This window comes from Pristiophorus japonicus, chromosome 18, assembly GCF_044704955.1.
Source record: "Pristiophorus japonicus isolate sPriJap1 chromosome 18, sPriJap1.hap1, whole genome shotgun sequence".
Taxonomy (NCBI): domain Eukaryota; kingdom Metazoa; phylum Chordata; class Chondrichthyes; family Pristiophoridae; genus Pristiophorus; species Pristiophorus japonicus.
In genome coordinates, this window is record NC_091994.1 from 31,522,961 (window position 1) to 31,538,960 (window position 16,000).

Here is a 16,000-nt window from a genome sequence, read left to right on the forward strand (position 1 = left end):
CAGGAATGTAACAACTGTATTCTATTGTAAAACTTTGCTCTGCAAAAAATTGACTCTGATAATTGCTTAAACTACTAGAGATTTCCAAGTCTATAATTAAGCAATGGATAATGTTGAACTTCAACAATTGTACATCTCTGTCTGGAGTAAAAATAAAATGGGGAAAGTGGCTCAACCGTGGCTAACAAGGGAAATTACGGATAGTGTTAAATCCAAGGAAGAGGCATATAAATTGGCCAGAAAAAGCAGCAAATCTGAGGACTGGGATAAATTTAGAATTCAGCAGAGGAGGACAAAGGGTTTAATTAGAAGGGGGAAAATAGAGTAAGAGAGGAAGCTTGTCAGGAACATAAAAACTGACTGCAAAAGCTTCTATAGATATGTGAAGAAAGAAAGATTAGTGAAGACAAACGTAGGTCCCTTGCAGTCAGATTCAGGTGAATTTATAATGGGGACAAAGAAATGGCAGACCAGTTGAACAAATATGTTAGTTTTGTCTTCACGAAGCAAGACACAAATAACCTTCCGGATGTACTAGGGGGCCAAGGATCTAGTGAGAAGGAGGAACTGAAGGATATCCCTATTAGGCGGAAAATTGTGTTAGGGAAATTGATGGGATTGAAGCCTATAAATCCCCGGGGTCTGATAGTCTGCATCCCAGAGTACTTAAGGAAGTGGCCCTAGAAATAGTGGATGCATTGGTGATCATTTTCCAACAACCTATCAACTCTGGATCAGTTCCTATGGACTGGAGGGTAGCTAATGTAACACCACTTTTAAAAAAAGGAGGGAGAGAAAACGGGTAATTATAGACCGGTTAGCCTGACATCAGTAGTGGAGAAAATGTTGGAATCAATTATTAAAGATGAAATAGCAGTGCATTTGGAAAGCAGTGACAGGATCGGACCAAGTCAACATGGATTTATTGAAAGGGAAATCATGCTTGACAAGTCTTCTGGAATTTTTTGAGGATGTAACTAGTAGAGTGGACAAGGGAGAACCAGTGGATGTGATGTATTTGGACTTTCAAAAAGCTTGACAAGGTTCCACACAAGAGATTGGTGTACAAAATTAAAGCACATGGCATTGGGGGTAATGTACTGACATGGATAGAGAACTGGTTGGCAGACAGGAAGCAGAGAGTTGGGATAAACGGGTTCTTTTCAGAATGGCAGGCAGTGACTAGTTGGGTACCGCAGGGCTCAGTGCTGGGACCCCAGCTATTTACAATATACATTAATGATTTGAATGAAGGAATTGAGTGTAATATCTCCAAGTTTGCCGATGACACTAAACTGGGTGGCGGTGTGAGCTGTGAGGTGGACGCTAAGAGGCTGCAGCGTGATTTGGACAGGTGAGGTGAGTGAGCAAATGCAAGGCAGATGCAGTATAATGTGTATAAATGTGAGGTTATCCACATTGGGGGCAAAAACACGAAGGCAGAATATTATCTGAATGGTGACAGATTAGTAAAAGGGGAGGTGCAACGAGACCTGGGTGTCATGGTACATCAGTCATTGAAAGTTGGCATGCAGATACAGCAGGTGGTGAAGAAGGCAAATGGTAAATTGGCCTTCATAGCCAGGGGTTTGAGTATAGGAACAGGGAGGTCTTACTGCAGTTGTACGGGGCCTTGGTGAGGCCTCACCTGGAATATTTTGTTCAGTTTTGATGTCCTAATCTAAGGACGGACGTTCTTACTATTGAGGGAGTGCAGAGAAGGTTCACCAGACTGATTCCAGGGATGGCTGGACTGACATATGAGGAGAGATTGGATCGACTGGGCCTTTGTTTACTGGAGTTTAGAAGGATGAGTGGGGATCTCATAGAAATATATAAAATTCTGATGGGACTGAACAGGTTAGATGCAGGAAGAATGTTCCCGATGTTGGGGAAGTCCAGAACCAGGGGACACAGTCTAAGGATAAGGGGTAAGCCATTTCGGACTGAGATGAGAAGAAACTTCTTCACTCAGAGAGTTGTTAACGTGAGGAATTCCCTGCCGCACAGAGTTGTTGATGCCAGTTCATTGGATATTTTCAAGAGGGAGTTAGATATGGCCCTTACGACTAAAGGGATCAAGGGGTATGGAGAGAAAGCAGGAAAGGGGTACTGAGGTGAAAGATCAGCCATGATCTTATTGAATGTTGGTGCAGGCTCGAAGGGCCGAATGGCCTACTCCTGCACCTATTTTCTATGTTTCTATGTTTCTATGTTTTGTCACTGTATAGCACGATAGGTTGTCCTCACATTGGAAAACCTCCATTTTAAAGAGCAGCAATATTACCTGATTAGGTACCTGATTAGAGCAATTTGGTGATGTTAATAAATTATGTTTTTTAAATGCTTTCAGGAACAGCAATAAAATACGGGCACCGGATAAACATTTGATCTAGCTTTAAGGCTAAGGTTACACAAATGATGTGATAGTTTAATAAAAAAAACATTAAGTAACACTGAGATACATAACTCATGAAACAAAAAGGCAAGCCAGTTGTACAGATCATTTGTGGTTTAATTTTCAGTAAACCACTGAAACTGACTCATTTGTTAGTTTTACTACATGAATTGAGAGTTGCTTTAATATTCAGTGACAAAAATATATTTGATGGTGGTGTAAGATTAGGATGGTACTCAGAAACACTTATCTTTATGACAAGGGCCTTTTCAAAGTATCTGGACATGCTTTAATATTGCAAAATATTGGCCACCTAATTCTGGTGTACAGGAGGAGGTTGAGGGAAAGTACTCTCAGACTGGTTATAAAATGCTCTGGAAGTTATGAATTTTTTATGCAAAATATATTCAAAGCTGTAATTTTTTGAGGCTGTACTCTTTCCAACCTAGTATACTGTTTCGCTGCTCACAATACGGTCTCCTCTACATTGGGAGAGCAAACGCAGATTGGATGAATGTTTTGCTTGGAAACGCCGCCGTGCTCAGTGCCTGGTTGATGCTTTTACCAGACAACCTAGCTCATTTCAAATAAGCGTTAGCGGTATTGGGAATCAAGTGGGCCGAATATCAACACTCAGTGACAAGTCTACGCCTCTTGGTCACAATAATGAGTGTGGCTCTCCAGTAAAACACCAACAGTGTCTCACATGTACAAGCAGTGGGAAGCATGTTCATGACCTGTTAAATTCCAACAGTATCTTTACGTTACACTTGGAGGAAGTTTTTCGCATTGACTCTTGCCAACCTGTACCTCTGCTCCCAATTCTTAGATAAGGCAGATGTGTCTCAATGGAGAGCACGTGTACTTATAACCGGGAATATACTATTTGCTCAAATGCTCAGGAAATCACATTATAGAATGCTCACTTTTTGCTGGACAGAAATTTGTTGAGTGGACCTCCAGCAGCCATCTCCATCACCAGCATCAGATGTTCCGCTTGGCACACTCCGATCATTCGCACTATGTAGGGATTGTCCAGTTTCTGCATAAATTCTGCTTCTTTCATTAGTTCGTCCTTTAATGATTTTTCATTATCATTTTTCAGCACTTTGATAGCGACATCGATCTGCTTCCTGGATAAAAAATAAATACACTAACTCGCAGTTGCCTCATCTCATAGTTATGCATATGTATATATCAATTATTTTCTCAGTCAGCCACGACTGATTTTTTTCTTTCTACTGTAATGACTTCCTTAATTTGTCTTTTCTAATAAGTTTTCTTGTTTATTTTCTATTGGTCCACTGAATTTCTTCCTTGTCCTATTATCATTCCACTTGCTCTCACTTTTCTGTTGCCTCAATTTACTTCATTCCTACATTCATCTGCTACTATGTTGGTTTATTCAACCATCTTTCACCTTTTTGATAACTTATTTTTCTGCCCATTTCTCCGTCTGTCTTGACAGATGTTTTGAATGGCCACATTGCATGCTGGGTTTACTCACTGAACGGTCAGGGTACTTTTCAAGTCTTGTATTATGAAATTTGTTAATTCTGCATATCAATTACTTACTTTCTCATCTTATACACCCCTTTTTTCACGCAGCCAAAGTTGCCAGATCCCAGCTCTACTTCATCTATTAGCAGACATTCTCGCTTCAGGTATAATTTTTTGTCTTTTAACTCTTCAGGGTCACTGTAGGGGCTCACATAAGAACTCGTATCCTCAGGATGAATCCGATGTCCTGAACCAAAAGAGTTTTCAGATTAATTAAATACTTGAAGTTTATACTGTGACATTGTTCAAGGGAAGTTTATCAACCTTTCAAAATTTGAAACTCTTTTATTTCTTTGAATATATTTTGAACTCATAAGGAATGTCAGTGACAGAAAACACTTATACTACTTAAGTCATCATCAAAGTTTCCAATTCTGATCTTATATGGCCAGATACCGAACAAGACTTTCTGCTTTGTGCCAAGAATATATTTAGTTCTAGTTTCAGATCTCCTGCTGCATCAATGTCAATTTTGCATTAACCACATGAGCCCATCTCTGTGGTCTCTGAGTGAGACTGCCAATTTAGTGCAGAATTATATGCAGCTTTATGCTATAGGCCGATATCCAACAGGAGTTGAGTTGAGACTGACCAAGGTCATTTCACGGAGTATCCTTATATCAGTGATTTTCAAACATTTCTGTGTACAATGCCGAGTGGGTTGGGTATCCCCAGTTCATTTTTTATTTATTCATTCCTGGGATTATGGCGTCACTGACAAGGTCGGCATTTATTGCCCATCCCAAGTTGCCCTTGAGAAGGTGGTGGTGAACTACCTTCTTAAACCACTGCAGTCTTTGTGGTGAAGGTAGACCCACAGTGCTAACTTGGTTGCAGCTAGTGGCTTGCTAGGCCATTTCAGAGGGTATTGCTGTGGGTCTGGAGTCACATATAGGCCAGACTGGGTAAGGATGGCAGATTTCCTTCCCCTAAAGAACACTAGTGAACCAGATGGGTTTTTACGACAATGCAGTAGTTTCATGGTCACTATTACTGACATTAGCCTTTTTATTAACTCCATATTTATTTAATTAACTGAATTTAAATTTCCCAGCTGCCGTGGTGGGATTTGAACTTTCATCTTCAGATCATTAGTCCAGGCCTCTGGATTACTAGTCCAGTAACTTAACCACTATGCTACCATACCCCCTGCATTGACATATTTCCATAGAACTCCTGCAAATATTGACACACTCCTAAGGACTTCTGAAAGACAATCAGTTAGTTACCCAAATGAAATCGGTGTTACCATTGAAGAAAATGTTTCTTTTTATTAATTTATACATAGCAAGCAATGAAAAAAAAACAATCCGGGAAAATTCAGAAAGCTAATGACTGAGGGATTGAAAACTGATGAGCCTGGGGACTCCAGCTTGAAAACAATTCCATCAACAAAATAAACTAGATCTTCTGGAAGCAGATCCAAACCATGCTGCCAGAAGTGAAAGATCAACAAACTAATGCAACTCAATCTCTGATTTCTTCATGTTGATCAGTTTCCTATTGAACCTTCTGGATTAACCGCTAAACAGTGCCAAGGAGAGACTTTTGACGAATTTAGACTTCGTGACACTTTTCCCTTGCTATTTCCTACAGGCATGCTTCCTCTCTCATCTGATTACATAGTTAGGTGATGGGTGTGTACAGAATTGGGCTCAGTTCTGCTGCTCACTGTAGTCGATTAGAGGCTGCTAATACAGTCAAGTGGAGGCCCCGACCTGCGTGAGAACACCAGCGGCAGGTCAGGGCCATAAAAGGAGCAACGTGGAGGACTCGGGAGTGGCAGGGAGGTATACTACTTCAGGGAGCAGCGCGAGTTGGTGCAGGAGGACAACGGCAGCAAAGAGTGATGTCATCAAGGTCCAGGCGGTGATTGGTGTGTGGGCAGGCACAGCAGGAGCGGCGAGGTCGGGGCGAAGGAGTAGCGAGAGACTTTAGAGGGACGTGATCGGGGCCCAGGAGAGGCGTGAGTTTGGGGCCAGGGGCAGCACAGGCCAGCCCACACTGTGATATGTGTGCGCACTAGGTCCGTGTAGCAGAGCAGGTCTCCAGTCGTCTTGGATAACCCTTGCCACTGGATCAGGACCTAGCTCTTTCAAGCCCATGTGGTGACTGATGTACAACGGCCAACACACGTTAAAAAAATCCACGCACAGGCATCTTCCACCCTTCAATATATAGTTCAGGACCTGGAATAATAGGTCCTTCATTGAAACACCTGTGAACTCATCCTTTTTTGTCGTGGAAGCAAGTCATCCTCGTTTCGACGAACTACCTATGATAACACAGTCAAGGCTGAATAATGAATGATCGTAATTTAGGTGAGGTACCAGAAGACCTCTAGAAACCTTGAACCATACCCCAGCACAGAAGGAGCCAACACATTCAGAAGAAGAGAGGAGGGGAGATAATTGGCAAAAAAATATATATTTTAAATGCCATCAGCATCTTTCTGCACCATTTTTATTTAAACTGTTTTTATACTTATTATAGTTAACAATTAATCCTGGTAAAAGTGTGCCCTGAAGCACAAGTTACTTCCACCAAATACTGATGCCTTTGTGCCACTGGGCTGGTTTTCTAATATTAAGCCTATTAAGGCACTAACATAGTTGCCAACCCTCTGTGCATTTTGCTGGATATGATCACAAACAATACGACTAGACAAAGCCTTGTCAACCATGTTAGCTATCATTTATTTTCATAACCTCAGTTGCGTACTGCTTAACATTATACTACTAGACCGCTCACCTCCAAATGGCTCTGGTGTGTATCCATCAGGATTACAGGCAAGACCGACAACACTTTGTCGCTGAAAGTCAAAGACTGATATTATTAACATTTTTAAACACCAGTATGTAAACAAGCAAATGTAATACATAGTGCTTACGTATTGATTATTCTTACATATTGTTTTTCCACTAAAGAACTCAAAGACATCAATAGTATTAATGAAGTACGAGAAGACCTCTTGTGACCTTACTCTGTGGCCTGGAGTGCAGCTGTGATGTTTAGGCTGGTCCTATTCTAAGCTGAGGAAAGAAATACAGTGAGGGCTGGGAAGCGGAATATGGGGCTGAAAAGAAAGAAAATTATGCAAATTCTGAATCTAGGTCTACGAAATTAAGTGAGGCTACATCTAAGAATACAAATTGAAAAGGTAAGTGAACAGTCAAAGACACAGGCTTAGAAACTGGTTGGTGCGAGCTGGGCACAGGGAAGAATCCAATATTGCACCTCATTTATATCAGACCGGTGAGCTGCAGACGCTGCTGCGTCACCAACAGCGGACCTCAGGTAGGTCTTACAAGAAGTGGGAGTGATTGGGATAGATTAGGAGTGACTGGGAGGGAGTGACTGGGAAAGGAGTTGAGAGAGCAATCGAGAGAGGGAGGTGTTGACTGGGAGAAGGGTCAAGGTAGCAATCACGGTGGGGGTCAAAGCAGCAATCAGGGTGGGGGCCAAGACAATGATCAGGGTGGGGGTCAAGTCAGTAATCAGGGCGGGGGGGTCAAGGCAGCGATCAGGGTGGGGGTCAAGGCAGTGATCAGGGTGTGGGTCAAGGCAGCGATCAGGGTGGGGGTCAAGGCAGCGATCAGGGTGGGGGGTCAAGGCAGCGATGGGACCATAAAAGAGATATTGATAGATTAAATTAGTGGGCAAAGCTATGGCCAATTGATATCAGCACAGCTAAGTGTGAGGTCATCCATTTTGGGCCAAAAAAGGATTTTTTAAATGGTGAAAAGCTATGAACAGTGGAAGCCTAAAGAGATTTAGAGATCCATGTACACAGATCACTAAAATGTAGTAGTCAAATGTAGTAGGAAATTATAATTGAAATGAGGCATATGGTTAAAAAGTGGGACTAATAATACAAAAGAAAATCAAGTTAAGTGTAGAAAATATAGAGAAGAAACAAAGCAAGATTAGAAGGTGAAGGAAGGATATAAAGAAAGACTAACAGGTAATATCAAGAAAAATGGGATTTCATAAACACATAAGAAGTAATGAAACAGTTAAAGATAGGACAGGTCTAATTAGAGATTGAGAAAGGAAGTAATGTTCGGGAGAACTTTGAGGGTGAGTTCATGTGTGGGTTCACCCACACATTCGCTGCAGAAAAATGGCATAAGCATTGATTGCAATCTTTCAAATATCTTTAAAATGGAAGTTGGGCCAGAGGAATGGAGGATCAGCAGTGTAACAACTCTGTTTAAGAAGGTAGGAAGGGATAAACTAGGTAACTACAGACCATTAAACCTAACATTGATAGTTGGTAAGCTTCTTGAGACCATTATACATACATATGGGATCCTAGGTTTCATAAATAAGGGCTCTGAGCATAAAAGCAAAGAGATAATGATAAATATATCCAATCCTTTGTTAAGCCACAACTAGAATACTGTGGCCAGTTTTGTACACTACACTAGGAAGGACATCAGAGCATAGAGAGGATACAGAAAAGATTTGCTAAGGTCATATCAGATGAGATACTTTCGTTCGGAGGAGAAACTAGGAATACTTTTTAATAGAATGGACAAATTTAAGAGGGATTCTAATGAGATATTCAATGGGCCGGATTTTGCTATAGAAATAATATTTATAAAGTATAAATTGGACAGCAACTTACAGTGACCGCACGTGCGCAGTTAAGCGCGGAAATCAGGAAGTTGCTGTCTAAGATGCCCTGCTTCTCCAGAAGCTGTGTATCTCGCCGAGAGACTCACCATTGTAATACATGGAATGGCATGAAGTTACTGTACTTGCGTGATACATATGTACTAAACTCGCTGCAAAAAGATAAGGCTTGTCTATTCTAGTGAATATAAGTCTGAATTATTGCCAAACAACCTCACTGGCACTGAAAATTGACTTTTACAAGTGTCTCCTTCCTTCAGATTTTAATTATTTTTGGAGATTTTTAAAAAATTAAAAAATTAAGTAGATTTTTTTTTAATGTTCTTTCTGTCTCTTATCTCTCTCTCGATCCCATCTTTCTTTGCCTCTCTTTATTTCACTTTCTGTACCTGATTTGACATTGAATTAAATATTCTAACTGACACTTCCTGGTTCAGACTCTGTGCTGTCATTAACGATTCTTCAATCTGATTGGTAAAGGAGATACACAGTTGCTTGTCCCGTTCACACAGGTCCGAGATACCCTATAGAGAGTCCTGCACCAAAATGGCTCTCCAATTACAGTAAGTTCCAGTTCAAAATCCCATACAAAGTCTTTGGGCAAGAGCAAGTGTAATGAAAGGCTAATTGTTCACCGCCGAGAGCAAAATCCGGCCCATTCAGAATTATGAGTGGCCGTGCTGACTTAAATTGAGAAAAACTATTTACACTGGTCAGTGTCAGTAACTAGAAGGCATAAATATAAGATCATCACCAAAAGAATGAAGGGAGAGTTGAGGACTTTTGTTGAGCCTAGGCTTGCTCAGATGTGGATTCCCCCATCAGGGAGAGTGGTGAGATCAAAATCCATAATAGCTTTTAAAAAGGAAGTTGCTCAATATTGAAAATAAGAAAAATTGAAAATGTTCTGAAATTGCAGTGAATGGGAGTAAGTGAAATTGCAATAAGTGAAGAGTTCTTTCAGAGAGCCAGCACAGGCGTGTAGAGTTTTATGAATCCAAAATGCAGAAGTGTTGAACATGTATCTATAATATAGAAAGATATACTTACATTGGGAGGAAGTGAAGGCGGTTTCACCGGTTCTGTGAAGTAAAAATGAATTAAAATGAATTATTCTGAATTCTCGTGAAATCCTTAACATTAAGTTTTTTAAACTTGCTTTTGTAAGCCTGTGCAAATCTATATTCTAAAACCCAATTGCACAATTCCTTTTTTCTTGCTTGTTTTTTCCTCTCTCTTTCTCCTAAAAGGTTTCAATCCTTAATGGAGTATGATTCTCCGGGCAGCAGGTACTCGCAGAAGGCTCAATAAAGTGACCGTTATTCATAACTGAGCCTCAACAGCGAGTGTTAGTGGGCTATTTGACTGCATAGGGCATCATAGCAAAACCATCAAGGAAGTTCTAAAATTTCTCTTTAATACAAATCTTTTATAAACTGGAGATGTTGCTTTAACTGTTTGAATATTTGTTTATGAAAAGAGCACTTTCTGACATGAAAGCCTGATACACATCATTAACTGTCCTGCATACATCTTCCTAACACAATGAAGATGAATGTACTTTATATAACTCATGAGGAAACTGCAACTTAGGATGTCTGGTCCAGGTATAAAAACACGTGCTTATATCCAGGGTTATATGATTGGATTGTAGAGAAGCAAGTTATTTTATAACCGGTTAGTCATTATCTTCCTTGAGGGGAGGTGAACAGGGTAGGTTTGGAGATAGCTTAAAGATAACATGCCTGGTGAAAAAAGATTGGAACTGAGTCAATTCCCCATATGAAAATCGGCAATGCAATACATGAGACCAGGCACATCTAGAGTATTCAAGAAGACTGTTGATTAAATAGCCAGTCTGGCTCATTAGTTAGAGTTGGAGGGGTAGACATGTCACTAGGAGCTTCTCATTCTTCCCTCTTGACTGCAGATAACTTTGCAAGCCAATAATGTAATGTTTTGGGCAGTTCTGGCTACAGAAACAGTGGGAAGCTTATCAGTGCTTTGTACAGCAAGCTCCATGGTTTTAGCTGATTAGACTCCAGCATCTCTGCACACACCTGAGGTATCTATGCCTTCAATCTTGCTAACTTTTTCTAAAGCTCATTGCACCTGTGTAGGTTTATCAGTAACTCGATTTGGAGACTTTTGTGCATGGTGCTAGGCTTTTGTATATGTCAGACCCATGGCTGACATAAAAAAAAGGAAAAGAGTGTTTGGTTATAAACAGAGAGGAAGGTGGTGGAGTCGTGCAACATTCCAGAGTTTTCATTTAGGCCCGTATTTTGCGGCCCCTACGGGTGCGTACGAGATGCGTACGCGCCTATATAGACCGCGCGGGTTACGGGTTTTCACGCGAAAGCGCATGCGCGAAAACCCGGAACTTGCGAACTGCGAAGAATCTTCTTGACAGATCCAACACATCCTGGGGGAAAGGGCATCCGCGGGCGAAGAGTTGGGCTATGTGCCGACGAATGCCCGTAAAATTGTTGTGCCTGGTAAAAGAGGCATAAGGCCTGCATTTACCAGCATAAGAGTTTAAATGAAAATAAAAATAACTATAACAAAATTATTTACACATGAAAACATCTGTAGAATAAGTTAAGGTTATTTTTAGCCTCTTTAAAACACTTAAATTTCCTTTTGAAAAAATTACTTTTTTGTTTTAAATGTTTAATGATATGGTATTTTAATAAATTTTAAATATGTAATGTTTTTTATTTAATTGGTGTGTAATTGTGTTTTTTATGTGATCCCCATTCATGATGATGATGATCAAGAGGTATGAGAAAGTACCCTGGGTATGACATGCCATCAGTTTTCTCTCTTTGCTTCCCATTCATGAATGGGGATCCCCCTTCTTTTATTGTCTGGGCCGGCCCTCGTGATCCCAGGGGCCCTTGCATCCATGCGATTCATGGGCCTTTACCCGCTCGTTCCCGGAGATGCCCAGGACATAAGTTACCGTGGATCCCGAGGCCCCAGGTTGGCGCGGGTTGTATTTGGGGATCGGAGGCATTTCCCCGCGTAAAGCCTTCGACTGCAAATTCAGGTCCCGAGTTTTCCACAAATTGCTGTAATGTTGTTTTCTCTTCACAGATCCAGTTTCTTTGGGGAATTGGATGATGGTAGGGATTGACCACATGAGAAAATTCCTCACAGGAAGGGAAGCAAAGAGGGAAAACTGATGGCATGTCATGCCCAGGGTACTTTCTCATACCTCTTGATCATCATCATCATAGACAGTCCCTCGGAATCAAGGAAGTCTTGCTTCCACTCTTAACATGTGTTCTTAGGTGGCTGTACAGTCCAATACAAGAACTACAGTCTCTGTCACAGGTGGGATAGATAGTCGTTGAGGGAAGGGGAGGGTGGGACTGGTTTGCCGCACGCTCTTTCCGATGCCTGATTTCTGCATGTTCTCGGCAATGAGACTCGAGGTGCTCAGCACCCTCCCGGATGCACTTCCTCCACTTAGGGCGGTCTTTGGCCAGGGACTCCCAGGTGTCAGTAGGGATGTTGCACTTTATCAGGGAGGCTTTGAGGGTGTCCTTGTAATGGTTCCGCTGCCCACCTTTGGCTTGTTTGCCGTGAAGCAGATTCTGATACCAAATTTACAGTAACGTTGCTGATGCATGGGAGTAGTTCCACTAGTAATCCCTCATTTTGCCTGGGGGGACTCACAAGAGTGGATAAAGGGGAAAATATATAAATACTGTACTAAAGCAAAATACTGCGGATGCTGGAATCAAGACTTTGATGACGGGTTCTTGACCTGAAACATTAACTCTGTCTCTCTCTCCGCAGATACTACTTGACCCGCTGAGTATTTCCAGCATTTTCTATAAATACTGTACATTGCTCTCACTTTATTTAGCATTTCCTTTTGAATGTTTGTTTGTGAAAAAGGCGGTTGTTAAAACAAGATGTTTCAGCCACTGTCCGAAAAAGATGCTTTTCAGGGATATTAGTCTGAATCAAATGGGTTACGATATTGATTTTAAAACCAGTAATGAGAAAACAATGTCAAAATGGTAAATAATCTGATAGTTTTATTCACATTTTCCCAAATGACATGTTGCTGGCCTTAGCAGATTGTCAGGAAAAGCACCAAGTGGAGGGAGGAAGAATTGTTGGCACCTCAGCTCAGAACAACATGGTCAGAGATTTTTGGTTTTATTTTTGTTCTCTCAGGTTATCAGATATGTTGGTATTTCTCTGCCACTTGGAAAGTAGTTGGATGGTGATATATTCCCTGGCAATTTAGAATAACAATGACTACAATTACCTATCTCGGCCTGGATTTTTCTCAGTGGTGCAATTGCACTGGAAGTATGGCGAAACAAGTCTTCCACCTACCCAATGTCAAGAGTTACTGGGTGCAGTTGTTTCCATATCAACCTCATTTGGATACTTTGGTGATCTCCTGGAGTTCAGAATGGCTCTCGCTGGTAACACACCCCCACCCCGCCCCTCCAGGAGTGGAAAATAGCATGATACAGCAGGGTTTAAATTGCTGCAACAGCTTAAAGGGGCAAGTATATTCATAATACTTTCAGAAACGCAGGGGAGCTCTTTGCCTGTAAACGTGTACAAAAGGTCTGCTGCAGAGCACAGAGACCCTGTCCCCCCATTTTGCAGATTCTGATACCGAAATGTAGAGGGGGGCTTTGCTTGGGAGGCTTGCTCATGGTGAGAAGTTCTGGGCTCCTTGGGGAGGGATTTTCAGGGGAGTAGGTGTCAACTCAACCACCTCATGCACTGCCTTCAGTGCAGGAAGAAATTTAATGACCTTACCAGTTCAGACAAGGTAACAGGAGTCAGCGACACTTTCTAAGAATGCATTGTACTAAACGGTCTGCTGGAAAATCTTTCAGTATTCATATGAAAATCCAGGCTTTTGGGTCAGTATGACAGCCATAAAACACTCATCTATATGATCCCTTTACCATACTCTTTTGTCTTCCAAATATTAGTGGTTGTGGAAATAAGTTTACTGTCTATTGTTAATAATTTTCCAATGGGATGAAAATAGATGAGTTCTATAACAGGCAGGCGATCCACTCTGTCACATTACCACCTAGACAGTAATGTTGAAAATTACCTCTTGAGTGTGGCTCTTTTGTAATGAATAAATTATTTAGAATATTACATGTTAATTACTGTTATCTTCATCATTCTTACTATGCACTACACGTTCCACATATTCTACTATTGTCATAAAACAACCAGAATATTCAAATGGCATTATCCTACTTTAAACACAAAAAGCTTACATTTCTAACAAAAAATTGAATAACCTCAACATTCTACAGCATAATGTAAAATGAGAAGGCCTTTCATATAGTAGCGGACAATAGAATATACAGGGGCAGCGGAGCACTTTCCTCTATATGTTGCGGCAATATTCACCCACTCATTGTGCCACATATATTTTCTCTCTCCCAACACAGAGACGCTGGAGCCAATTGTGACACACCACCCCTGTCCCAGCTCAGACTAGTTAACTCGCAAGGAACAAGATGCCTGAAGCCTTCCTTTTTCTCGATGGCTCAGTACAAAAACAGATGTCATATTTACCTTGAGACATCTGTGCATCAATGGTTCCTAATTTATGTAATAGGAATTCCATTAATTAGAGAAGGTGAACTGAGATTGCTTGCTCAGTGTGTACTTACTACAATACATATTGCTGATGCTTGACTTACCATTAGGTTGGCTAGGATTATTGCAGGCTTCACGGAGTACATTTATCACACCATCAGACTTGAGCTTTAAATATTCAACCAGCTTTAAAATAAAAATTCATATCAGGATTGCATCGGACAAGTATGTACAAGTAGATCTTGTTTACTGCCTAATTCAGATATTTAAAGTGTCAAGTTGATTGAAAATAGCAACTCCGAGGTTTAATTACTATGTGGTAAATTAACTTGATGCTTCTCTGACTGTCGATTATGGCACGATATGATAAAGTGAATCAAAGTATGAAAGGATAGGACAAAATAAAAAGCAGCAAACTGTTTCCAGTAGTCAAGGGTTCAAGAACAGGGGTGGGGGGGGCATGGAAACAAGATTAAAAGTAAGAGAGTTACAACAGATGGCAGGAGATTTCTGAAGCTATGGAATTTACCTTTTTTAATAACCCTTGAATGGATTTTAGGCAGTTTTGACAGTCTCTGTGTTTTGAGCAACGTAAATCTTGTTTGATTTCAAAATGATTGGCGTGACTATATAACCCTAATATTCAATTAGAAAAAGCTCCTGTGACTCCGTTTACGATCAGTGGGGGCGATTTCCATCTGCCTACCACCCCATTCATGCTGAAAATGTCAAATGGAAACTTTTTTTAAGAAACAACCTCCCACTGGCCACTGAAGATCTTCAAGTGGGCCTCAAAATGGATGCCCAAAACAGATGGGGGTCTTACTCCAGTATTTAAATCAAGGTCCTATGTCGACTATTGGACCTCAATGTAGTTTTTAGGTACCAATATAGAGGAATGTTTGAGCATTGAATGCTTTACCACAGGGACAGAGATCATTGCATATTTTAAGAAAAAAGTGGAAAAATATTTGAAGCAGAGAAAGACACATGGTTATGGAGGAGAGCTGGGTATTGCCAATAGCTTTAGAATGTTCTAGCAAGGAGCTGGGACAGATGCAATGGGCCAAATGGCATCTTTTGTCTCCTCGTCTTCTATGGTCAATAAAAGGAAGTTTTTATCATGCATCCAAAAGACAGCCTTCTGATAGTCTCAGTCTATAAAGACAGGCTGCAAACAGATGCAGTATGATCAGAGCCCAGTAAATATCATTAGAAAGAGCCACTAAATAATACAAGCACTGGCAATTCAGCAGAACTCCAGTGAAGGAGGCTGCAGCCACAGGTAAGTCGCTTGCTGCTGCTAGTGGGAGCGTGGGGGAGGGTGTCTGATCTCTGACTGGGGGGAGGTGTATGGGGAGGGGGGTCTAATGGTGGGGGGATTGGCAGACCCGGAGGGAAGCACTTACTGTTTCCCCGAAGCTGTCCTTACCTCCCTTCAGCTGGCAGGTTCCTGGCCGGCCAGATTGAAACCGGCAAAGCAGGTTAAATCAGAGACTGATAGACTCATTAAAGTATTTAATTGACCGATCCACCTCCTGGGAGCAGATTGGCTGCCCGCCCCTTGTCCCACCTCGGTTAAACCCGTTTTAACATCTCACCTGACCCCAACCCACCTGTTTTGGGGGTTAGGATTCAGCCCATGGAGTACCTCATTGCGTTTAAGGATGTACATGCATGAGTTGCAAATCGGCTCGATAGAGCATGCTCATCCACCCAGACATTCAGTGTGAGCTTTTTATATTAAACAACAACTGCAATTTTTTTTCTTTCAGGTACTTAGCCAACTCTCTTTTCAAA

General features: G+C 41.2%; 1 protein-coding gene across 1 annotated transcript in view; it reads right to left on the bottom strand.

Moving 5' to 3' along the window:
* zap70 (zeta chain of T cell receptor associated protein kinase 70) overlaps positions 1 to 16,000 on the bottom strand; it is a 133,217-nt gene that overhangs the window by 23,518 nt on the left and 93,699 nt on the right. The window contains exons 5-9 of the mRNA XM_070860837.1: positions 14,305 to 14,386; positions 9,647 to 9,678; positions 6,710 to 6,770; positions 3,974 to 4,145; positions 3,325 to 3,531 (exon numbers count right to left, since the gene is read on the bottom strand). Coding sequence (XP_070716938.1) covers positions 3,325 to 3,531; positions 3,974 to 4,145; positions 6,710 to 6,770; positions 9,647 to 9,678; positions 14,305 to 14,386 — 554 coding nt within the window. The remainder of the gene's footprint in view (positions 1 to 3,324; positions 3,532 to 3,973; positions 4,146 to 6,709; positions 6,771 to 9,646; positions 9,679 to 14,304; positions 14,387 to 16,000) is intronic.